The sequence below is a fragment of the Mesoplodon mirus genome (genome assembly GCF_964341445.2).
Source record: "Mesoplodon mirus genome assembly, chromosome: 7".
Lineage (NCBI taxonomy): Eukaryota > Metazoa > Chordata > Mammalia > Artiodactyla > Ziphiidae > Mesoplodon > Mesoplodon mirus.
Genome location: NC_138983.1, coordinates 34,757,377 through 34,783,444, shown reverse-complemented (window position 1 = coordinate 34,783,444; position 26,068 = coordinate 34,757,377). Strand labels below are relative to the sequence as shown.

The 26,068-nt window shown below is 35.3% G+C and overlaps 1 protein-coding gene across 1 annotated transcript; it reads right to left on the bottom strand.

Moving 5' to 3' along the window:
* Nucleotides 1-18,778: 18,778 nt before the first annotated feature.
* Nucleotides 18,779-20,479, bottom strand: FANCF (FA complementation group F). Its single transcript, XM_082628620.1, has one exon. The coding sequence runs from the start codon at nt 20,456-20,458 to the stop codon at nt 19,379-19,381; it is 1,080 nt and encodes a 359-aa protein (XP_082484746.1). The 5' UTR covers nt 20,459-20,479; the 3' UTR covers nt 18,779-19,378.
* Between the last annotated feature and the right edge of the window lie 5,589 nt (nt 20,480-26,068).

The following is a 26,068-nucleotide window of genomic DNA, read 5'->3' as shown; positions in this document are numbered from 1 at the left end:
TGGACTGTAGAGTTTCTGCTGAGAAATCAGCTGTTAACTTTATGGGAGTCCCCTTGTATATTATTTATTGTTTTTCCCATGCTGCTTTCAATAATTTTTCTTTATCTTTAATTTTTCCAATTTGAATACTATGTGTCTCGGCATATTTCTCCTTGGGTTTATCCTGTGAGGGACTCTCCGCCCTTCTTGGACTTGGGTGGCTATTTCCTTTCCCATGTTAGGGAAGTTTTTGACTATAGTGTCTTCAAATATTTTCTCTGGTCCTTTTTCTCTCTATTCTCCTTCTGGGACCACTGTAATATAAATGTTGTTGTGTTTAATGTTGTCCCAGAAGTCTCTTAGGCTGTCTTCATTTCTTTTCATTCTTTTGTCTTTATTCTGTTCCACAGCAGTGAATTCCACCATTCTGTCTTCCAGGTCACTTATCCATTCTTCTGCCTCAGTTATTCTGCTGTTGATTCCTTCTATTGTAGTTTTCATTTCAGTTATTGTATTGTTCATCTCTGTTTGTTTGTTCTTTAATTCTTCTAAGTCTTTGTTAATCAGTTCTTGCATCTTCTTGATCTTGGCCTCCATTCTTTTTCCGAGGTCCTGGATTATCTTCACTATCATTTTTCTGAATTCTTTTTCTGGATGGTTGCCTATCTCTACTTCATTTAGTTGTTTTTCTGAGGTTTTATCTTGTTCCTTCACCTGGTACATAGCCCTCTGCCTTTTCATCTTGTCTATCTTTCTGTGAATGTGGTTTTTGTTCCACAGGCTGCAGGATTGTAGTTCTTCTTGCTTCTGCTGTCTGCCCTCTGGTGGATGAGGATATCTCAGAGGCTTGGTTGGAGGGACTGGTGGCGGGTAGAGCTTGCTCTGGTGGGCCAATAAATGCTATTATTAAAGTAAAACATATATATATATCAGATTTAATCTAGTGTGCAGGTCGTGGAGGGAGGTCTACTTCATACAATCAGCAGTCCAACCAACAATCTCCCAGTTCATATTCCTCCATCTGGCACACAAAAATACTATGAAATATTTTTGCAAGTATCTTGCCCAAATAATAAGTTTTGTCGATGGCATTGCAAGAATATTATCCTAGTAAACCTCACATAAATGAGATAATCTTTTTTTCATGACTTGCTCTTAGTGAATCTTTGTTGGCTGCCACTGGTTACTTTGTCCTTTTGCAAGTGCTCACCAAATCATCTGTTCAGTGACTGGTTATGAAATTTAAAGTAGATAGCATAATACTTTTTTTCTGTATTCTTCTACCTGTGCTCAGATTACATAGAAAACCCTGGAAAGTTACTTCTTTAAGTTTTATCTTGCTGTTATGACTCAAAGAAAAACTTATTCTGATATTTGTTAAAGTGGTAAAGAACACTTTATTCAAGGCTATCACAATTGAGATATTGCATTGGGGATAGAGAGCCGATTCAACTTTGAATACAGTAAAGACAGCTGGGGATTCATAGCCAGTTAGAAGAGTGAGGGGGAAGTGAATGGATAATTACAAAGAGGAGACATCAAAGACAAGGGGATTCTTGCTAAACTGGCCTTACAAGATTCTTGCTATAGGCAAGCCAAGGACTTAGACATCAAAAGTGGGAGATGAAGAACTTGAATAGCAAGGTTGGGGAGATGACTTAGCAGGATTATTTGCTAAGACTGGGATGAGCAGGCCAAAGACAGGACTGGACAGTGTCCAAGATTGAGGGTTGGTTGACAAGAGGGTTCAACGGAACTTAACTAAAGTTTAGTTGAAGGGAGAGCCTTGGTCAACTTGAAGTCACCCATTTTAGCTGTTAATTTCTCTCTGACATGGTATGGGATCAAAATTAAAAACAAGGGAATTCCCACGTGGTCCAGTTGTTAGGGGGGTAGGGGTTCGATCCTTGATTGGGGAACTAAGACCCCAAAAGCCATGAGGTGAAACCAAATAAAAAATTAAAAACAAAGAAACCCAAAAAGAATAATGACTGGATATGAAGTGCATGAATGGCAGTATTGCCAAAGATTTTTTTTAAAAAAATCTCCCTTAGCAATTTCTGTACTCAGTTAAAGCTTAGCTGTATATTTCCTTTGGAACAGCCTGAAGAAATGGTTATGGGGACAAACACTCAAATAATATCCTATCTTGAAAGTGTTATGAGTGACCATTTCTTGAAAGTTATTCTGCAACTGTTATTGTTTAACTTATTCACTATGTATAATCATATCTCCAAGAAGCTATTGTAAATCAGATATTTTTGTTCACATCAGAGTTTCTGAATATAATATTTAAGTATAACAAACAGATTTCTATGTATTTAATTTAATGCAATTAAATTTGGACATTTCAATAATTGTTACACTTTTATTTCTTTCTTCTAAGCTTAACACTGTGTGTTTTTATGTATTTAACCATAATTTGGACACCAAGAAATGTAAAGATTTATTTGATGACTAATAGACAATGTTAACCAATATGTAATCTTCCAAGACAAGCTGATAGTCTACAACTTCCAGTTGCAGAAAGGCCACAGTCATTTCTACTTTCTATCAGTCTTTCCTGACTCAAAAGAATGTTTGAAAGGAACTTGGTTGGTACCTCCATCTCAAAGTCACAGACAAATCATTTTCAATTATAGATCTAATTATTAAAAAGTATGTCATTCCTTCTAAACTTTTAAAAAGAAAAACAACTTCTAGCAAAATAAATAAATAAATAGATGTGTATGCATGTGTGTATGTATATATATATATAAGAAAGTTTGGTTGTCAATTATATATAATTGTTAATAACAACATATGTAGATTTTGTTTTTATCATTCATCCAGTTGTCTTTTCTTTTTTTCTTTTTTTTTTTGACTTTCTCATCTTTATGCCTTCTGGTGTTATAATATATAATAACAGTCCAGGGAGAAAATGTCTCTGATTGCTGTGCAATTGCTCTCAAAGTAGACATAAATCAGTTCCATAGGGTCTATAGATCCACCTTTTAAATTAATCAAATCAATGCTGATGAGTATAAAAATTAATATGTCTAGTCACCTTGACAGTGGTTACCAAATCAATTGGCTGGTGGCAATATTGACATATTTTTATTTGTTTTATTTTGGGGAGATCCCAAAATAATTTGATAGTCCAAGGACATCAAATACCCTGCTATTAAACAATCCTATCCTCCACATTTATCTTCTCTCTTATTTCATTAATATTTTTATCTCACATCTCAAACATTTCTCTATGTCAGTAAATTAAAAATTTCTTTATTAGAATTTTATTTTCTTATTAACAGTAATCTACTGTTACTTCTATAATAGTAGATTTATTTGGCTCACAAATTATTTCTTTAGTTTTGCATCTCTCTTCATTTCCATCTTTTTTCTTTGAGCTCTGTTTTCTTTGAATTCATCAGCTCATTATGTTTTACTGTAACATGAAGAATCACTGGAAGATTTCCCTTTTCCCTTGAGTTTTCTTCAAGAATAATTCTGCCCTTCTTTATTACATGCCTTTCTCTTTTCCTTCCTTCTTTATTCCTTCCTTCTTTCTTTCTTTCTTTCTTTCTTTCTTCTTTTCTTTCTCCCCCCTTTCTTTGTTTCTCTCTCTGTTTTTTCTCTTTTCTTTTCATTGTTGTGTCTTTGTATATTGTCCAAATCACTTCTTTTCATCTTATTCCTGCTTAATACAGGCATCTCTGTCTAGACTTTCTGCTTGCATTCATTAAGGTATCTTATTAGAATCCATTAATTAGGAATATATATAAGGAAATATAAATTCAAAGACTCTACATATGTTCTCTATGAACTCTGGATAATTGGTCCAAGTGTTGTAAATCAGTGTAGCAGAGAAAAAAACTAAGTTTGGAAAGAATGGAGTTATAATGCTCTCTCACTTACTAATTTAATGAACTTGTAAAATTGATTTAACCTACTTGAACTTCCATTTCCTTATTTATAAAATTAACAAATAACAATGCTATATATTTTGCAGGGTTATGGTGGTGATTAAATAAAATAATGTAAGTAAAAAGCCTAACAAAGTATCTGGCAAAGAATAGAAGCTCAGTAAATGTGAATATCTCTCCCTGCAGGTGTCAGAACTCCCTACTCATTACTAAATGCTTTGTTCATTTAACTAGAAACTGCTATTTCCATAGAAGTATTGTCACTCTTTTAAGAAAGAAGTATTTGGTGAATGTATGAGACACAAGAAGTTATGAAGAATGCTGATTTTTAATCTCAATTCCAAGAATAACTATACTTTCTTTCCCTTCTCTTCCCCTTGCCATCAAAAATAAAAGTAAATCTATATGGGTTTTTTTTTTTTTGCTCTTAAAATATACACTCTAAAACCTCTTTATTTATTTATTTTTAACCTAACTCTATCCTACTATGACACTATAATATTTTGATAGCCAATACTCCTTGTGACCTCATTTACATTATCCACCAGTGAGCAAGAAATGCTTGTTTCCTTGGGGAAAGGGAGGATACAACTTTGAACAATGATATAAAGTAGGATCCAAAACATATTTTTCAAAATTATTATTGTGGGTTTTTGTTTTTGAATTCTGAGAACCTGCATATTAAGAGTGCATGTCTGGAGGACTCAGACCATAGGATGATACAATGAGCTACATAATGAAGGAAGGTTATGGAATGAACATAGACAAGTCTTTCCATAGAAAAGAGATTAAAATTATTTTCTGGGATAGGCATAGGAATTTGGAGAGGATTTGGAAGACAGAGTAAGGGAATTTAGATGTAAGTGTGGAAGAGTGTGGAAATTTGCTCTCAATTTTACCTCCCCCTCCACACACCCATGCAGTCAAAACAGTAGAAAAATCATGGGAAGCTTTCAATAGATTTGGCTAAATAAAAGCTGAAGGAACTTGTGAACTTTTGCAGCACTTCCCATTTGAACTCTGGAGACAGAGTTGGGACAGTCATGCAGAGTGCACCCTTGCAATCATATATGTATGGCAGGTCCCAAAAGAATAAGGACGTCAGGTTTTTCATCTCTCTCCCCCTTGAGTTTCACTTAGCTTCCACAGGACATTGACCAGGTGTGAAAATTATTTGCATGCCTGAGAATTGAAAGGCTGTACTTAAACCTAATGAGGTGGCAGGTTCATGAGGGACCACTAGTATCAGCTGGGAAATGGAAAGCCCAAACTCCAGTCTGGATGGAAGATATGACTACTTTTCATGACATTAGTACTGCCAGAGGCAGCTGAGTTGTGGACGTAGTCATCAAATAGTGACCATGAAGTTATCTAACCACTACCCATGTGGAAAGAACAGAAAAGCTACATCAGTAGAGGAGTGCTCACAGGTCAGAAGCTCTTCTCTGAAGGATGCCAGAATGACATAAAAGGCCCTCCTGAGCTGAGATCACCTACAGAATACAGAAGGGGGAATATTTATCCAAAGAAGACTGAGATTTAAATCACACGAAATTTTATTATCTTAAGCTGGCAAAATCAAAATTTCTGACATGAGCAGAAATTAGGATTTGAAAGCTAAGTTCAGGAGGAAGCTAAAACTATAATTCTAAATATATTATGGTGTAATGTGAAATTTTAAAGGCTACACTACCAGGGCATTTACTCAAGAAAAAAAAAAGCTTCATAATTTCCATAGAAACTCTTATTTCAAAAGTAGGAAAATAATAGTATCCCACCTCAGAGAGTTGTTATGAAGATTGAATGCATTAGTATATGCAAAAGGAATAATTAAAGAGTATTAGCTATTTTATTATAATTACTGATTATGTCCAGGATTAAGTTGATTTTGACACAGAAATTTGTTTTATACATCCTGGTACTGCCTAGGGCAGCATGAGTTTAAAAACTTTTGGTATTATTTACCCATTTGAGAATCTGATGATATTCTCCATAAAAGTGAACATGTGGACACCAAATTTGGCATATAATTTCAGGATCTCAAAGATAACTCAGGGCCATTCTTTGAGCCTCTAAATTTGGTGAACCATATGCTGAAAGCCCTTGGTTTTAACCTTGGAAATACTACTTTCTACTATGGCACTAAATCTTCAAGAAGCTAGATTTTTCTTCACATTTTTGAATAAAAAAATACAATAAAATCATCCCATCAAAAATTTTTCTTGGCGGATGAGAAAAGATAATCAACAGACACTAACACAGAAACGACACAGATGTTGGAATTATCTGACAAGGATTTTAAAGCAACTGTCATATAAATGATTTAATGAGCAATTACACACTTGAAACAAATGAAAAAGAAATGCAAAGTTTCAGTAAAAAATAAAAGACATAAAGAAGAAAAAGTGAAAATTTTAGAATTGAAAAATATAATAACGGAAATGAAAATTCAATGGAAAGACACAACAATAGAATGGAGAGGACAGAGACAAAAATCAATGAACTTAAAGATAGGACAGTAGAAATTACCCAAAGTGAACAAAAGAGAGAAAATAGACTGGGGAAAAAGTATGACAGAAACTCAGTGATTTGTTGGACTAAAACAAAATATTTAACATATCATGGGACTCTAAGAAAGAGAGGAGAAGGAGAGAGGGCTCAAAAATATTCTAAGAAGTAATGGCTGAAAATTCTCCAAATTTGGCAGAAGACATAAGTCTATAGATTCAAGAAGTTGATCAGTTCCCAAGAGGGATAAACCCAAAGAAATCTACACCAAGATACATCATAGTTAAACTTCTGGAAACTATAGACAGAGAAAAAAATCTTAAACCAGAAAGAGAGAAATGACATTTTGCCTATAGGGTAAAAAAACATTCAAATGACAGATTTGTCATCATAAACCATGAATGCCAGAGGGAAATGGCACATTCTCAAATGCAGAAAGAAAAGATATGTCAGCCCAAATTCTATATTTGGCTAAATTATCCTTCAGGAATGAAATCAAGACATTCTCAGATGAAGGAAAATTAGGAGAATGTGACACGAGTAAACCTATTCTAAAAGAATTACTAAAAGTTCTTGAATATTCATGGTCTTAATTGTTTTAGTAAAGAAAGATAGTTACTATTCTTATCCAAATTCTGCAAATAAGAACATGAAAGCTTAGAGCTATGAAAGAATTTATTCAAGGTTGTCCAAAGATAGTGTTGTATTATAAAAATTAATCATAAAAGAAAGCCATTTAACAAAGTTTTTTATTTATTTCCACCTTTGTCTCCTCATTTATACTTTAGTTCCCCCATTATAAAAAAAAACATTGTTTTTTAAACTTCTTTAACTGTTAAATGGAATTACAAATGTCTTTTAATTGTAATATTGTAATAGTAAGTGTAATATTCCATTCACAGAACTAGACTATAAAATGGGTATAATACCTTTAACAAATTGCAGAAACCATATTCTTCAAATATCCTGCCTTTGCTAACATCTATAATGACAAACAGTAAAATCATTTTGAATCTACCGGGACCAATTTACTGGTACAGTGCACAAGGTCCACTGCTTCTAGCTATAATTAGAAAATGGCGCCTGCTCTCCATTAGTTTTGGTTACTATAGTAATTCCATATGCCTGCTGACTAGTGAACTAGATCATGTATCTTCTGTAAATTGCTCTTGTTAGTCACTTGTAATTTATTTTATGTTTCCAACAGCAATTTCAAACCAGCAGTGTCAGGAACACATGTTTTTGCAATTATTGGAAAAACAAACCAGAAAATGTGTACCTCCAACCTCATCCCACTCTTGGCTATTAATGTTTACATAGACTACTGAATATTTTTGAAGCTCATCAAAGGTTGTCAACATGATTTTTTTTTAAATACAAGATAAGAAAACATACTCTCCTTCTGCCAAGAATATTTATTACACAATTTTGAGGTCTCTTTATCTCTAGAAAAAACTATAATTTATAATCTGCATTTTTTCCTATCTGCATTTTAGTAGTCAATTTATTAGTGATAGATTATTTGAAATCTGATCTTAACATTCATTGTGGATTCAAATTCGGTTAACATTTTTTCAAGGTACCTAAAGTGTTTGAGAATAGCAAAGAACATTTATCCATTCTTGTCCATGGTGCTTCTCTATTCAGTGAAAGCTAACAGTATGCTATATTCTTATTCCATTTTGGCACATCGTCAATGCTCATAAATACATGCATAGCCTCAAGCAGAATATCTTACCAAATAAGTATTGATAATGTGTCAAATGCTTGGTATAATAATGATTATTTCAACAGCTATCCCACAGAGCTTTGAACAATTAAGGAGGATAAAATTTCCAATATCGATCTACACATATATCTCTACACCTCACATATTGCTTTCCAGATGTATTTTTTAAGAAATATGAAATTTGGTTCATAACATAAAAATATATATGTTAAATAAATTGGTTTGTATCATTTTAGTGCATTAAGTCATAGTCTGACATATTAGTAGCTTACTGAATAAATAAATGAGTAAAATTTTGCAACACAAATATCAAACTGAAAGGATATATATATAAAGTGAGGAACATTTTTGTAGTGATAAACAAATTTGCCTCTAAAATAAATTTATTTTAAATATTGATGTGTAAAACCCAAATATCAAATAGATGCCTGAACACTGAGATTATTATAGACTTCATTCAGAATGTGATCATGCTATTTGTATTATATGTATAAATATAAAATATAAACTGATTATTCACATTTTATATCCCTATGCTTACACTTCTGAATTACTGCATCTAAAAAGTTCCTAAGATTTAAGTCCTGGTCATTCATGATATAAAAGGATAAAACCACAATAAGACTTTAAAACACTGCAAGCTCTTTTGAACTCAAAGCTTTACCCCAATATTAAGAGTAATGAAGCTTCAAGAGACAGTTGTATACACATTAATTATTGTAATTATTCAAGCTACTTTCCCTTAGGGCTACCATATTTCTAAGCCAAAAGTGTATTCTTGGTCCACTATGACAATTAGCATCTGATAAATGATGCTACTGCCACACTTCTAATGTAGAGATTGATCATTTCCAATTAATTTCTGAGAGAAATCAATGGTTTCTTCCTAGAGCATTTGCATTAACTAATTTATGTTACTATGAATACCTTATATCCACAATTTGCTAGGGAAGATGGGTCATTCTATTTATAAACTGGTTACTACTTTAGAGCTTCAGTATACTATTTCAGAGCTCAAAAAAATGCATAAAAGAGCTATAACTGGATAACTTAACCACAGCAACTAAATCTTGACATTGATGAATGTTGATCCAACTCAAATGCAGCAAAACAGTTTTGGAAGATTTTTGAGTTTGATTGATTGTAATTTGGAAATGTTACCATATATTGGGGAACCCACTCTCATTGTTTGGATTGACATTGTACTTCATGTAGCCACTACTAAAATTATTTATGCTTCTTAAAGATATGACCCAAAGAGTGATGCTCTAATCAAATGTTTGCTCCAGTCCTATGCATTCATAAATAGGTACCAACTACATAATATATGCCAGTATACTGTGAGGGCCTTGGACGTTCAAGCAAAACAGCTTTGTCCTTACTGAACTTATACTCTAGTAGAAAAGACAGACACACATGAACATCACACCTATATTTAATAGGAAAATGGGTGGTCTGAAGGAAAATAACAGAGTGAAACATATCTAGGTAGAGACATTATGGTGAGAGAATGAAATTAAGCTGAGAAATGAAGGACTGGGTGAGAACATTCTTGTCTGAAGGAATAATGTAAGCAAAGTTTCTAAGACAGGAAAAAGATCAGCCTATCTACTCCAAGAACTGAAAGAATTCCTGTACTGCTGGAGTGTATAGAAATTGGCTTAATATAGAAGAGCTTATCACTGAATACAAACAGAAGGTGAAATATGTGGGTAGAGATGTTAGTATAGGTAGATTTAGCAGTAAAAGTCTGTGTAAGTTCTCTGACATTCACTTTAAATTTCTCAGAGAACATGACTGAGAGTTGACTACTTGAGCTGTTAGGTGGAGTATGGATTGTAAGAGGTTCAAAAAAGCAAGCAGAGAAACCAGCTAATGGCAGAGATGTTGATAGATGGGTGAACACACGAATTATCAGCCAAACCAGGGCATTTTAGATAATGAAAAAGGATACTGTATTTGTATTAATTATGCCAAGACAACAGGCATAACCCAAATCTGTCCTGGGAAAACAAGAATCTATGGTCACCCTATCCTATACTAGGGTAATGAGTACGAATTTAGATAAGGGGAAATGTATTGGTAAATTGGATATGAGGGTTAGGAGAGAGAAAGTATTCCAGAATAACTCCCAGGCTTCTGGCTATTGACGGAGAAATATAGGGGGATAAGCAGGCTTTTGGGGGATATGAAGAATTCTGTTTTGCATATATTTTGTTTGAGAGGCTTGTGAAACATTTAAGTGAGGATATTCATCCTGAAGCTCTGATGAGAGCTCTGGGTTGCAGATGTAAATTGGGCGGTTGAAAGCATACAGGTAGTATTTAAAACTGTGGAAAAGCGACGAGATCACCTGGGATGAGAGCACACACGAAAGAGAAGGCAGACTCCTGGGAAAGATTGATTAGAGGAGGAGGAGCCAGAAAATCAGACTAAGAAAAAATAGCTAGAAATGTAAGAGGAAACCAGGATAGAGCAGTGTCACACAAGTTCTGAGAATCGAAGTTCAAGCCTAGCTTCAAAAAGAAGAAAGTGGTCAAAATGTCTAATGTTACTGAGAGGTCAAGTAACTTGAGATCAGAAAGGTATCCTTTGAATATAGGATCATAGGGATGATTTGTGACCTTGACAAGACTTCTTTCAGGGGAGTATTGAGGGCAAAAGTTAGGTCTGTCTGGGTTAAAGGGAAAATGAGGACTTCCACTTTCGGCAAAGCTGTGACTGTATGTTCAGTAAGACCTAACTGCTATAAACATTTAGGTTCTCAATAATATATGCCTCTAATGCTTTGTTGAAATTTTAGGAAATAAAGGAAATTTCCAGGCTATCTTTCACCACCAAACATATATCTCTCCAAAAACAAAGAGGTGTGAGTAGTATGCAAATCAGATTTGGAAACGATGCTTTGAGCAAGCCACAAGGTAGGGAAATTGAAGCCAAAACTCTTGCATTAAGCCAGGAACCTTGCCAAAGTGGCCTAGGTTACAGGTGTTCACTATTTCTGACAGGAACTATTGAAAATGCCGTCATGGGGAAAGGATACCCTATTTAGATATCTAGGTTTCCATAGATTAAATCAAATAAATGTGAATTTACAATATATGTACAGAAGTATGTAAAGAAACAAATCACCATGAGTGAGAATCACAGAAACAGCAAACAGTTTTAAATCCCCAGGGACTTCAGGTTTTGAAGTTATTACTACAGAATATAAAATAACAATGTAAAAAAATGGAATCACAAAAAATAAACATATAATATGAGATTATAAAAGATGATCAGGCAGACTTGAGGGAAAAAAACAAATAAAACTTTTAGGAAAATAATATTGTTGAAATTAAAAACCTAATGGATTGCTTAAACATCAGATAGATAAGAGTGAAATAACAAACATATACCAATATATTTACTAAGGATATAGGCAAAGTTGATGTGACAACTACACCTTAAAACAGTGATTTGGATAAGAGAGTAGGGTAGAGAGAGATGTATTTCTATCCCATATAATAAGACAAATGAGGCAAGTGGGCTCTGTTCTGCCATCCTGAACATGTGGCCACATCTTTGTGTCTGCAGCAGTTGTTCCAATCTTTCTCAGCGGTGTGATTCAAGGTAGTCTTCAGCACCACAATGACTTTCCAGCCAATTTCAAGTGACAAACAGAGCATTAAGGGAAAATGATTTCATATGTCAGGAGTGTGAACCCTCAGTTGTGCATATCAATTCCTCTTATTCACAAATGATCAAAATCTAGTGTTATGGCCACATGTAAATAACTGCAAGAGAGATGGGGAAATTTACTTTCTAGCTGGGTGGCCACTTCTAGCTGAAATTTGGGGCTGAGATATTATTACTAAAATGAAGATAGGGAAATATATCCTAGGAGGTAACAGCAGTTTCCACACCAGCATAGAGTGGTAAGGAGATAAAAACTATGAAAGAGCGGTTGTAGGATATAAGGTAGTATGAGAGGATCTAATACAGGCCTGATAAGAGTCATAGGAGAAATTAGAAAAAGTGGAGGAAAGGAAACATTAGAAAAAAACTGGACAGAGAAAAACACAAATCCACAGATAAATGAAATACAACACATAACAAACAAGAAAAAAAGAGAAATTCACAATTAGATATGTTATAGTGACTGCAGATACTGAAGCAAGGACTATCTCAAAAGAAACCTGAAAGAGATCGCTTAGAAAAAACCATGAGAAGACTGACAACAGCTTTCTGAATATCAACAATGGAAAACAGGAAAGAGTGAATTACTATCTTTAACATGTTAACCTAGAATCCTGTACACAGCAAAATTATCTTCTAAGAACATTGACAAAATAAAAATATTTTTAGGTAAAAACTAAGAGACCATTTAGAGACCTTCTTCAGGGGAACTTCTAAAAAAAATAATAAACTGATCCCAGGAGAAATGTCTGAGGAGCAATGGGAAACAAAAATTTTACACATGTAGGTAAATCAAAACACACTTGTCAAAAAAAAAAAAAACCCCAAAACAAAAAAAAACACACTTGTCTGTATAAAATATTAATTAAAGTGTTCTAATTTGTTGGAAATTTTCTTGTAAAGAACAAAACTAAAAATGAATAAATTAATAACTTGTGAGTTGGGAGATGAGATCAAGGTTAAAGGTTTCTAAGGCCCACTGTATTGTTAGGAAGGGAGATAAAGATTTCGAGCTAATTTTAGATATTTTTAAGTTAAATGTGGTAAAAGTTTTAAGAGTAAAAGCTTAGGTATAGAATATAGCATCTCAGTTAGCAGAGGGAGAAATGGAATAGGAAGACAAAAAAAAAAATTCAGGAAATTAAAAAGAGCTGAGAAAGAAAATGAAGCAGAAAAGTCAAGACAAATATCAATAGAAAGCACAAAGTAGGGTAGCAGAAAAAAGTCCAGTCATATTAATAATGATAATAATAATAGAAAAAAGATTTAAAGCAGAAAGTATCATTACAAAATAAAAAGTTCAATTCATTAAGATGATATAACAATTCTGAATTTGCCTGCATATCATGAAATTGCTCAAAATACATAAAATGATAATTGATAAAGTTTCTTGAATCAAGATCATAGTGGGGAATTTTTTTTAATTGAATTATAGCTGATTCACAATGTATTAGTTTCTGGTGTTCAGCAAAGTGATTCAGTTATACATATACCTATTCTTTTTCATATTCTTTTTCATATTCTTTTCCATTATGGTTTATTACAGGATATGGAATATAGTTCCCTGTGCTATATGATAGGGGACCTTGTTGTTTATACATTCTAGTCTCAAACATACCAATCCAACCCTCCCTGCCCCACAACCACAAGTCTCTTCTCTATGTCTATGAGTCTGCTTATGTTTTGTAGACATGTTCATGTCATATTTTAGATTCCACATATAAGTGATATCATATGGTATTTGTCTTTCTCTTTATGACTTATTTCACTTAGTAGATAATCTCTAGGTCCACCCATGTAGTTGCAAATGGCATTATTTCATTTTTTTTTATAGCTGAGTAATATACCATCTCATCTTCTTTATTCATTCATCTGTTGATGAACAGTTAGGTTATTTCCATGTCTTGGCTATTGTAAATAGTGCTGCTATGAATATAGGGGTGCATACATCTTTTCAAATTGTAGTTTTGTCTGGATATATGCCCAGGACTGGGATTGCTGGATCATATGGCAACTTTGTTTTTAATTTTTTGAGGAACCTCCATAGTGTTATCCACAGTGGCTGCACCAGTTTATATTCCCACTAGCAGTGTAGGAGGGTTCCCTTTTCTCCACACCATCCCCAGCATTTGTTATTTGTAGCCTTTTTAATGTTGACCATTCTGACCAGTGTGAAGTGGGATCTCACTGTAGTTTTGATTTGCATTTCTTTAATAATGTTGAGTATCTTTTCATGTACCTATTGGCCATCTGTATGTCTTCTTTGGAGAAATGTCTATTTAGGTCTTCTGCCCATTTTTTGATTTGGTTTTTCGTTATTGAGTTTTATGAGCTATTTGTATAATTTGGAAATTAAGCCCTTGTCAGTCACATAGTTTGCAAATATTTTCTCCCAGTCTGTAGGTTGTCTTTTCATTTTGTTTATGGTTTCCTTTGATGTGTAAAAGCTTGTAAGTTTGATTAGGTCTCATTTGCTAATTTTGGCTTTTGTTTCTATTGCCTTGGGAGACTGACCTAAGAAAACACTGGTATAATTTATGTCAGGGAATGTCTTGCCTATGTTCTCTTCTAGGAGTTTTATGGTGTCATGTCCTATATGTAAGTCTTTAAGCCACTTTATTTTTGTGTATCGTGCGAAGGTGTGTTCTACTTTCATTGATTTACATGCAGCTGTCCAACTTTCCCAACATAGCGGGGAATTTCAGCACTGCTCCCTCACTTATTTGATAGGACAAACAGAAAAAGAGTAGTAAATATGCAGAATAAGTTTTTTAAAAGTTTACAAAGTTAATTTAAAATATATATGTAGAACTGTGTGTCCCCAAATTAGAGAAAACACATTCTTTTCAAGTACATGCAGCACATTTATAAAAACTGACCACTTATTTGGACAATAAACCAAGTATCAGTAAATATCAAAGATTCAGTATCATATAAACTACATTTCTGACAAAAATAAATAAATTTGGAAAAGAATAACAAAAAGATAATTTTAAGAATATTTATCCATTGAGGAATTTAAAAAACAATCTTAATCCATAGATTACAGAAGAAATCATTGTGGAAACTGAGCTATAAATACTTAGAACTGAATGATAATGAAAATGTTAAATATCAAAACAAGAGACTTGCTGTGAAAGCAAAATTTAAAGGGCAATTTAAATACTTATATAATAAAAAAAAGTTACAAATGAGCTAAATGACTTTGCTTAAGAACTGAGGAAGGAACAGCAGAATAAAAGCAAAGAAGAAAATAGATAAAATAAGAACATAAATTTCTGAAATAGAAAAAGTGATATAATAAACTTAATTCACTGGGAAAAATTATGTAATAGATAACACTTGGGAAGACAAATCAAGAAAAGCTAAGACAAAGAGAAAAAAATGGAATAAAAATGAAACAGAATTGTAGGTGTGTTAGTGATAAAAAGGTAGGAAAACACTAGTGATAAAAAAGGTAAGAAACAACTTTGTTCCAATAGCCATAAAGAAATTGAAATTGTATTTAAGTCATTTAATTTAAAAAAATCAGGCTCGGGGCTTCCCTGGTGGCGCAGTGGTTGAGAGTCCGCCTGCCGATGCAGGGGACACGGGTTCATGCCCCGGTCTGGGAAGATCCCCCATGCCGTGGAGTGGCTAGGCCTGTGAGCCATGGCCGCTGAGCCTGCGCGTCTGGAGACTGTGCTCCGCAACGGGAGAGGCCACAACAGTGAGAGGCCCGCATACCACAAAAAAAAAAAAAAAAAAAAAAATCAGGCTCGGATTGTATTACAGAATAATTCTGTAAGACTCCCAAGGAACTGTTCATTCCAATTTTATAAAACTCTCACAGACAATAAGAAAAAGAGTAGTCTCTAATTCATTCTATATGGCCAGTAAAATACTGAATTCAAACAGAAGTATATAAGAATAAAAAATTACAGGTCAATCTCACTCATGAACTCAGAATCAAAAATCTAAATAAAATATAAGCTGAATTGAACAGAATATTAAAAAGTTAATACATTTGACTGAGCATCTCTGAAAAGCAACGACAAATTATCATTAGAAAAGTTAACATAATAAAAGAAAAAGAGGGAATTCCCTGGTTGTCCAGTGGTTAGGACTTGGCGCTTTCACTACCACGGGCCTGGATTCTATCCCTGGTCAGGGAACTAAGATCCCGCAAGCCACGTGTGTGGGCAAAAAATAATAATAAAAAAGAAAAAGAAAAAAGACCTCAACATTTTCATCTCATTAAACATAGGAAAAGCATTTAACTAGCATTTATTGAGGACTTACTTTCTAATAAGTACATATTTTCCTTTATTTTTAAAGACTAAACATAAAAATATTTGATAACTTGATAAAATCTAGAAATGTTATATACTTTAATTACAGCTATGGAAATAGCAGACACGTGGCCAAAAGATGGATAGGAATACACAAAAATGAAAATAGTGCCAATGTGGTAGGGTATTCCTTTAATATTGTTACCATATTATTTATCCGATAAAAGTGTATTAAAATATTAAACTCATTTTATTTTAAATTTATTTTAATGGTCAAATCTTAATGATGAGTCTCTGTTCTTATTACACCTTCAGGTACTGTTGCTTTTCATAAATACTTGAAAATACTTCTCATAAATAATTTCATAAATACTGTCATAATTCATTGTGTGAATCATATTTTACATTTATTTATATGTTTATCAATTTGAAGAAGAGAAAATAGATGAATCGGCCTGTTTATAATTTCTGACATCATTTTCATATGCATTATCATTTTATCTTTTAATTATGCTAAGCAGTTCAAAAGGGTGGAATTTTTCTGTTCATAGATAAATGAACTCTGATTCCTACAGTGAAATAACTAGGTAAAAGTTATAGTAGTAGAAAATAACCCAAATTTAAACCATATTTGATAAATATAATTTCTCCCATGTGCCAGTCCCTGATAGAGTATACATTGATGATACAGATATTTAAATTTTTTTAATACAGTATTGGTTTTCAAATCAGCAATCTACCTCCCTAGAAAAGATTTGTGGAGTGAATGTAAGTTAGAAAAGATCCATACCCTTGGTGACCTTACCACTCAAGAGTCATATAAATACTGGACAAATCACTACCTGTAGTCACAACTCCTTAATAAAACTTGAAGTTCACAGCACATTATCCTGTCTTACAGTTATACTGAGGTTCTGCTAAGATGATTTAATTGCAGAACTTTGTATACTGTATGACACCATACAAATGCATAGCCTTATTTATGTACTCAAAGCCAAATCTTACACATTTTCCATTAGAATCAGAACCTTAATAAGCAGCCAGCACATGGACAACAGCATTTAGATTTAAAACATTTTAATATACTCAATAAATATACACTCAGTCCAAGGGAAGTTTTCAGAAAGCATTAAGATATTTGTCCTCAACTAATACTAACAAAATACAACAGGCACATGCAGTCATTTTATCTGCTGGCTCATAAGAATCTTGAATTTATTTATTCAATTTCCCATTTCTTCCTCTCATTTTTTCTCTCTTCCTATAGATTCAGAGTGATAGTAAGATTTCTATATTCAATAACACCTTTTCAAGTCTTTAACTTTGTTTAAAACAAGATAAAGAATACAGATTAAGAAGAATTCCCTGCTGGTCCAGTGGTTAGGACTCAGGACTTTCACTGCTGGGCCCAGGTTCAATCCCTCCTCTGGGAATTAAGATCCCACAAGCCACGTGGCATGGTCAAAAAAAAAAAAAATTTACTGTTGTTAAGAATATAGATTAAGGTTCTAATCCTGGCTTCATTCATTCAAACATTTGGAGAAGCTACCACATGCCAGGCACTGTGCTAGGCTCTGGGGGGAAAAAATAAGAGATTGGCTTCTGCTCTCATGTTGCTTATTTTCTGTCTGCCCTTGGGCATTGTAGTTAATCTTCTTTAGCTTGTATCTTGATTTATAACAATACAGTCTTGATGTGAAGATTAAATATGGTTATCTATGCAATGAACATAGCATGGAGCCTAAAATAAGATATGGTAAGTATAAAAATAGATTTTTAAAAATTTTTTACTTAAGTCTATAACAATTTTTATCATTTTATCTTAAATAAGAGTGTGCAATATTGCAGCAGAAATAGGGAAATAAGTTTACAAACTGTCATTCTTTAAAGCTAAAGGTTAGGGTTATGGGACTTAGGTTTATGGGTCAATATTATGACTTGTGTGGGTAGAACTCTTCATTGGGTTATGCTTCCTGAAAAAAGACTTTCAGGTAACTAACAGAAGGAATTGCCTTTCTTCCTGCATTAATGGCAAATTAAATCTAAAAGATGGTCTACATGGATTAGAGCTAGAAAAAGGAATCAAACCACAGGAAATACAAACTTGCTTGTGTTAACCCAGGATCATCTGGAAAAGTGTACTTGCTAGCAGAACAGTAGTTTACTCCAGGTTTCACTATAGAATAAAAAATTCTACAAGATTATACAACTCCTTTTGCTCTAATTCCATTTCTGGAATTAGAAGAATCTTGCAACCAACTAACTTGGTTATGGGAAAAAAATCTTGATGAACAGAAAATTATATTCCCCCTAATAAAAATGAATAAATCATTCTTAAGTTTGGTGATTAGCAATCACTCTGCTGGTAGTGGAGCATCTGGGTAAACTCACAAAATTAGGTTCCTACACACACTAAACAAATATTCTAAACTGTCCCCATAGGGCAGCTAACAAGGACAAAGTGGGAGAATTTACCTATTTTAGTCTCAACACTTCATTCAACATGAGGCAACTGTAACACCAAGGTTGTGACTTATTAACCTAGTCAATGGCAGAAGCAGCACTAATTCAGAAGTTTGTTTTCTTTTACCATCAAATGCTAAATTAATATCCAAAGGTATATATTTGTATTTACCATGCTGTAAAATTTTAAGTCAATGCTTTAAATTACTGTGTAATCTTTCAATGTACAGAAATGAGAAACAAAATTTCTGAATATCACAATTTTAATACATGTTGACGCTGGTAATTGGTTAGAACGTTAGGTTAACAAGGCCAAAGTCCAGGGTTTAAAGTCCAACTAGGCCAGTTGGCTTTCCAAACCATTTCTGACAGCACATGTTGTTGGTTAGAGAAATCACTTCTAGGGATTTAAAAAAACCCAAGAAAAACCTGCAAAAGTAAGGCATTAATAATATAAAAAAAGGTGTCTTGTTTGTCACTTTAAAGCTGCATTTTCTTTGACAAGTACATATCTTTTCAACATTATTAGAAATGTGCCTTCTAGAATGCAAACTATTGTTAACTCCATGGCTTTATGTAGGATACTTCCAATGTTACCTCCTCTAAACAGAAAATCCATGGCACTACAAGCCAGTTACTTTACATATCTGTAATTAAGTTACAATTACACCTATTATATATTAGGACCTACAATAATATTTTGGACACATGAAAGTGCAGGACATTTGGCGAGAACACTGGGATTTTAATTTTGAAAACAGTATATTCGAGTGCTCAGTTACAGAACGTTGCCCATAGAGAACTGGGGCCTGGGGCTGAGAATTTTTCTCTGCCCAAATGCAGTATCACGCACTACTCCCAAGAGACAGCAACAGGTCTGTCCAGATGCTAAGACCAGGGACTTCGAAATCTCCATCTTGAGCCTTACAGGACTTCAGGGCAGTAAAAACTTCATCTTTCAGAGGTGGAGAGGCCTGACAGAGGCTTTGAAACCTGCTCAACAACTCCTCCCAGGGCACATCCTGGGACTCAGTTCCAGTCCAAAGGCCTTTCTGAAGGTTGTAGTGCAGCTGTCGACCCCAGTCTGTTAGCAGGCCCAGATAGACCCGGGAGAGCTCTGGATGGCGCCCCGCCACCAAAGATAAAAGCCCGGCTGGGAGGCTGCGGCAAAAAGCAACCATGACATCCGATTTCCCCAGAAGCCAGCGAAGCAGCTCTTGACCCTCCTCTCCCGGAGTTTCGGGGCTGCCTAGTTCCAATTCCTCTTCTTGGTGCCGGGGAGACGACGGCGGCAGCAGGAGCGCGGCCGCTACCACCTTCAGGAAGTTGTTCTGGGGCGAGCGCTCCCACAGGCTGCTGAGAAGCCTACCAGGGACCCCTGCCTCGGCCTCCCCCACCTCCTGCAGACGCCTCAGCAGCAGCTCCGCCTGGGTCTTCATCAGTGAGTCCTCCTGAAGGACCGGGTTCTCTCCATAGGCGTTGAAGTGCAGCATGTGAATAGCGGCCCGGCGGCGGACGAGGCGGGCCAGGCTGCCTTGGAGCGACTCCTCCTCGGCATCCGGGACGCCAGGGCCGGGAAAGAGCTGCTGCAGCAGGTAGTGAAAGGAGGCATCCCCGAGGGCCGGGTTCGTCAGCAGTCGCAGGGACAGCAGCTGGTCGCAGTGCCCCAAGGCCTGGAAGTTCGCCAACCCCGGGGATGGAGCAGGCCCAGAGTCGCCCTGCTGCTTCCACTGGTTTTGCAGTCGCCGCTCCAGAGCCTTGCTAATGCGGGCATGGCGGCCAAAGCGCTTGTGGATGTGGCGCAGGTAGCGAGCCCACTGTAGGGCCCTGCGCACGGTCGGGGGGTCCCAGGTGCTGACGTGAGTCGTGCGGGAGACAGCCAGAACCTCGGAGAAGCGCTCCAAGTGCTGCAAGAGCGGTTCCATGGAGCGCGCTAGGGCCTTACTTCCGCCTTCACCTTGGAGACGGCTACTCTCTGCGTGCTTGATTGGCGTGTTGGTGAAACGATACGCCTCTCTGCAATGCTATTGGGTAAGATCCCTGTCAATCTGACAGCGGCTTTAATCCGGGTACCTGCACTCCGAGAAATGTAAGCCCCGGGAAAGTGCTCTTGGTTTTACTTTTGCCTTAGATATTGAGGAGGCTCATACGGGAGGGAGGGCTAGGATTAGAGAATTCCCGGAGCCACGTGGGAGATGCTGTTAGTTACGGAGGTCTCCGTGCTTCCTTTCGCTTTATAAACATCACTAGTAGAAGTTTCCTGAGTTTTGCGTGAGTGAATCTGTGTTAAGGTTTATCATAATCGGGGAAAGCCAGACACGGGCTGTTACATATAAGAAAATGTAATTAAATAAAAATTTTGGTTCAATTCAGTTTAGTAGAAAGGTACTGACCTCCAATTAATTAATACCAGACACTATGCTAAAGTCTGGGCCTTGACCTTATCCTTTCATTATTAGAACTTGAATCCTTTAAGTGAAACTTAAAGATTAATACTTTATTAAAATAGTAAAGGAACTTAAATTTTATTTCAAAGTTTCATTATTGTTTTTTGTTTTGTTTTTGTAATTCTCAAGGCAGAATAACTTAATTGACTCTTATTTCACACAAACAACTAATTGAACTAAGTGGCATTTAACAGCATTTAACAAAAACAAATGCTTGTCTAAAGATTGTGGGAAGGGGGAGGGGGAAGAAGAATCCACTTCTGGAATGTTTTCTGGATTATTCACAAATTTATGTGTTCTACAAATGTTTATCTGCCAACCTGTAGGGGTTTCGTTCAGAAACCTACAACAATTTCTAGTCTACTGAAATTGATGACACAATAACTCATTTGAGCTGAGTTTGTTGCCAGTCTTAAAGACACCAAGCAAAAGTATTCTAATGAGTAGTCAGAACTGGTGTTTTGTTTTGTTTTGCTTTAACAAAAAGGAGAAGAGAAACAAATTTAACAGGAAGAGTCATTTTTCATTTATTAACTTTTTAAAAAAATGAATAAATCAGTGGTGTTCATGCTGTTAATTCAGTTTTAGGATCTGATATTTATCACTTAGCCTAAACTCTCAGTTGGTCTGTAGCGGTTATTTGATTTTATCTTTGTCTTGGATACTAGAAACTTTGAGCCAAATGTGCAGTCTACTTTTAGCAAATGCACAGACTTCGCCAATTTATTCTTAAATTGAGCACTTATTATGTCACATAGTGTAAGATACTAGGGATTTACTTGTAAGTAAATAGATGTTGTCCTTGTCCTGGTGGAGAAGTTCATTTCCTAGCATTTAAGAGCAAAATTAAACAGATAACCTCAAATGTGATAGGAGGCTATAACGAAGGTGGATCTCCAAGACTTAGGTGATGGGGAAGGCCTCCCTCTGTAAGAAACTTTCTCCTGAAAGCCCAAAGATGAGTGTTGAAAAAAGTTTTCAAGGTCAAGGGAACAGTTAATTTACAGGTCACCTAAGTTGAGAGAGCCCAATCCGTTCAAGGAGGTGAAAAAGTCCAAAAAATCTGCCTTCAGGTCGGGATGGGAGTGAGACCTTATGGCAGGAGTTGTGCAGATTAGCTTCAGATCTTTCCACTTTTTTAAAATTTTAGCTAAAATCCCTGCTTGGGCATTATAATATGTAAATTTATGCATATTTCACATTCGCTTATTTTCATTAAATGAACACAATGTCTGTGAAATTTTCCCCTTTAGAAGAAAGAAAAGCCTAGGGTTTGGAGCTTCTCCTCAATGTTCCATTTAATCAACAAAATTCAATGATCATTTATTAAGCTTCTACTACATGTAAAGTATTAGGGGGGCTTCCCTGGTGGCGCAGTGGTTGAGAGTCCGCCTGCCAATGCAGGGGACACGGGTTCGTGCCCCGGTCCCGGAGGATCCCACATGCCGCCGAGCGGCTGGGCCCGTGAGCCATGGCCGCTGAGCCTGTGCATCAGGAGCCTGTGCTCTGCAATGGGAGAGGCCACAACAGTGAGAGGCCCGTGCACCGCAAAAAAAAAAAAAAAAAGTATTAGGGATTGAAAAAATGATTATGACAAGGTCCTTTGCTTCAAGAAACCTACATTCTTGAGGCAGGGGTGGAAGGGGCACAAAAACACTGAACTACTGAACTATAAGGCAATTCAGATTTTATGTGTTTAAAAAATTCTAAGAATTATGCTATGAGAGACCAGATATAAATTGACAGGAGAGTTCAAGGAAGGCTTTACAAAGGACTGATACTTCATTTAGGCCTTAAACTATCATGAAATACAGGAAAATGCAAGTGAGAAAAATAACATAAGGATGTTAACCTGTATAGTGTGTGCTACAAATACTAGTATGAATCTCCCATATCTTCATTATGATTCCTGAATTTCTGGGATACAGTAAATTAGGACAGAGACTGAAAGGCCAGATTTCGGGAGATTTCATTAAAATACATCAATCAAACCATGAGAGTTAAGCATCATAAACAACTAAGCATCAGAAAAAGAGACATTCACAAAAAGTTTACCTCATAGGGTTCTGGTGAGGATTAAATGAAATAATAAATGTGAAATGCCATCCTTGGTATTTTGGCTGTCTTTTAATATTCATTCTATTATTACCCACACCCTCTTTGCATAATAAAGATGCAATTTGGAGTACTGACTCCAGCTCAGCTCAAGGGGTAGGCCAATTTGAGCCAATCATGTTAATCCACCCCTCTCTTAATTCAGTAATTAATTTAGGAACCCATTCTTAAGCCTATCGATGTATAGCATTTTCTTTTTTTTTTTTTTCAGAGACAATATAGAACTTTTATTTTTCTGAAACATTGAGAAGTAGTTGCCAGTGACATAATAAAACATTACCCTGAATACTGTGTTTATTATAAATATAAAAATTTTCCTACATAGCTAAATATAACCATCAATGTCAGGAAATTAACATCAATGTATTACTATAATTTAATCATCAGAGCCCATTCAATGTTGTCCAGTTGTTTCAATAATGTTTTTGTTTTTATTGAAGTATACCTGATTTACAATATTATATTAGTTTCAGCATAGTGATTCAGTATTTTTATAGTTTATACTTCATTAAAAATTATTACAAGATAATGACTAAAATTCCCTGTGCTATACAATATATCTTGGATGCTTATTTATTTTATTTTATTTTTTTGTCTTTTATTTAAAAATTTTTTTTTGAATTTTATTTTATTTTTTTATACCGCAGGTTCTTATTAGTTATCCCTTTTATGCATATTAGTGTATATATGTCAATCCCAATCTCCCAAATCATCCCACCAACCCCCGCCCCCCACCGCCGCTTTCCTCCCTTGCTGTCCATAAGTTTGTGCTCTACATATGTGTCACAATTTCTGCCGTAAAAACTGGTTCATCTGTACCATTTTTCTATGTTCCACATATATGCATTAATGTACAATATTTGTTTTTCTCTTTCTGACTTACTTCACTCTATATGACAGTCTCTAGATCCATCCACGTCTACAAATGACCCAATTTCATTCCTTTTTATGGCTGAGTAATATTCCATTGTATATATGTACCACATCTGCTTTATCCATTTGTCTGTTGATGGGCATTTAGGTTGCTTCCATGACCTGGCTATTGTAAACAGTGCTGCAGTGAACATTGGGGTGCATGTGTCTTTTTGAATTATGGTTTTCTCTGGGTATATGCCCAGTGGTGGGATTGCTGGGTCATATGGTAGTTCTATTTTTAGTTTTTTAAGGAACCTCCATACTGTTTTCCATAGTGGCTGTATCAATTTACATTCCCACCAACAGTGCAAGAGGGTTCCCCTTTCTCCACACCTTTTCCAGCATTTGTTGTTTGTAGATTTTCTGATGATGCCCATTCTAACTGGTGTGAGGTGATACCTCATTGTAGTTTTGATTTGCATTTCTCTAATAATTAGTGATGTTGAGCAGCTTTTCATGTGCTTCTTGGCCATCTGTATGTCTTCTTTGGAGAAATGTCTATTTAGGTCTTCTGCCCATTTTTGGATTGGGTTGTTTGTTTTTTTAATATTGAGCTGCACGAGCTCTTTATATATTTTGGAGATTAATCCTTTGTCCGTTGATTCATTTGCAAATATTTTCTCCCATTCTGATGGTTGTCTTTTTGTCTTGTTTGTAGTTTCCTTTGCTTTGCAAAAGCTTTTAAGTTTCATTAGGTCCCATTTGTTTATTTTTGTTTTTATTTCCATGTCTAGGAGGTGGATCAAAAAGATCTTGCTGTGATTTATGTCAAAGAGTATTCTTCCTATGTGTTCTTCTTTGAATTTATTTTTGTGTATGGTGTTAGGGAGTGTTCTAATTTCATTCTTTTACATGGAGGTGTCCAGTTTTCCTAACACCACTTATTGAAGAGACTGTCTTTTCTCCATTGTATATCATTGCCTCCTTTGTCATAGATTAGTTGACCATAGGTGCGTGGGTTTATCTGTGGGCTTTCTATCCTGTTCCATTGATCTATATTTCTGTTTTTGTGCCACTACCATATTGTCTTGATTACTGTAGCTTTGTAGTATAGTCTGAAGTCAGGGAGTCTGATTCCTCAGCTCTGTTTTTTTCCCTCAAGACTGCTTTGGCTATTCGGGGTCTTTTGTGTCTCCATACAAATTTTAAGATTTTTTTTTCTAGTTCTGTAAAAATTGCCATTGGTAATTTGATAGGGATTGCATTGAATCTGTAGATTGCTTTGGGTAATATAGTCACTTTCACAATATTGATTCTTCCAATCCAAGAACATGGTGTATCTCTCCATCTGTTGGTATCATCTTTAATGTTTTTCATCAGTGTCTTATACTTTTCTGCATACAGGTCTTTTGTCTCCCTAGGTAGGTTTATTCCTAGGTGTTTTATTCTTTGGGTTGCAGTGGTAAATGGGAGTGTTTCCTTAATTTCTCTTTCAGATTTTTCATCATTAGTGTATAGGAATGCAAGAGATTTCTGAGCATTAATTTTGTGTCCTGCAACTTTACCAAATCCATTGATTAGCTCTACTAGTTTTCTGGTGGCATCTTTAGGATTCTCTATGTATAGTATCATGTCATCTGCAGACATTGAATTTTACTTCTTCTTTTCCAATTTGTATTCATTTTATTTCTTTTTCTTCTCTGATTTCTGTGGCTAGGAGTTCCAAAACTATGCTGAATAATAGTGGTGAGAGTGGACATGCTTGTCTTGTTCCTGATCTTAGAGGAAATGCTTTCAATTTTTCACCATTGAGAGTGATGTTTGCTGTGGGTTTGTCATATATGGCCTTTATTATGTTGAGTTAGGTTCCCTCTATCCCCACTTTCTGGAGAGTTTTTAACATAAATGGGTGCTGAATTTTCTAAAAAGCTTTATCTGCATCTATTGAGATGATCGTATGGTTTTTATTCCTTAAGTTGTTGATATAGTGTATCACGTTGATTGATTTGCATATATTGAAGAATCCTTGCATTCCTGGGTTAAACCCCACTTGATCATGGTGTATGATCCTATTAATGTGTTGTTGGATTCTGTTTGCTAGTATTTTGTTGAGGATTT

What these genes read in the sequence shown, in the direction of transcription:
- FANCF (XM_082628620.1), bottom strand. Translation starts at nt 20,458, where the DNA reads ATGGAACCGCTCTTGCAGCACTTGGAGCGCTTCTCCGAGGTTCTGGCT.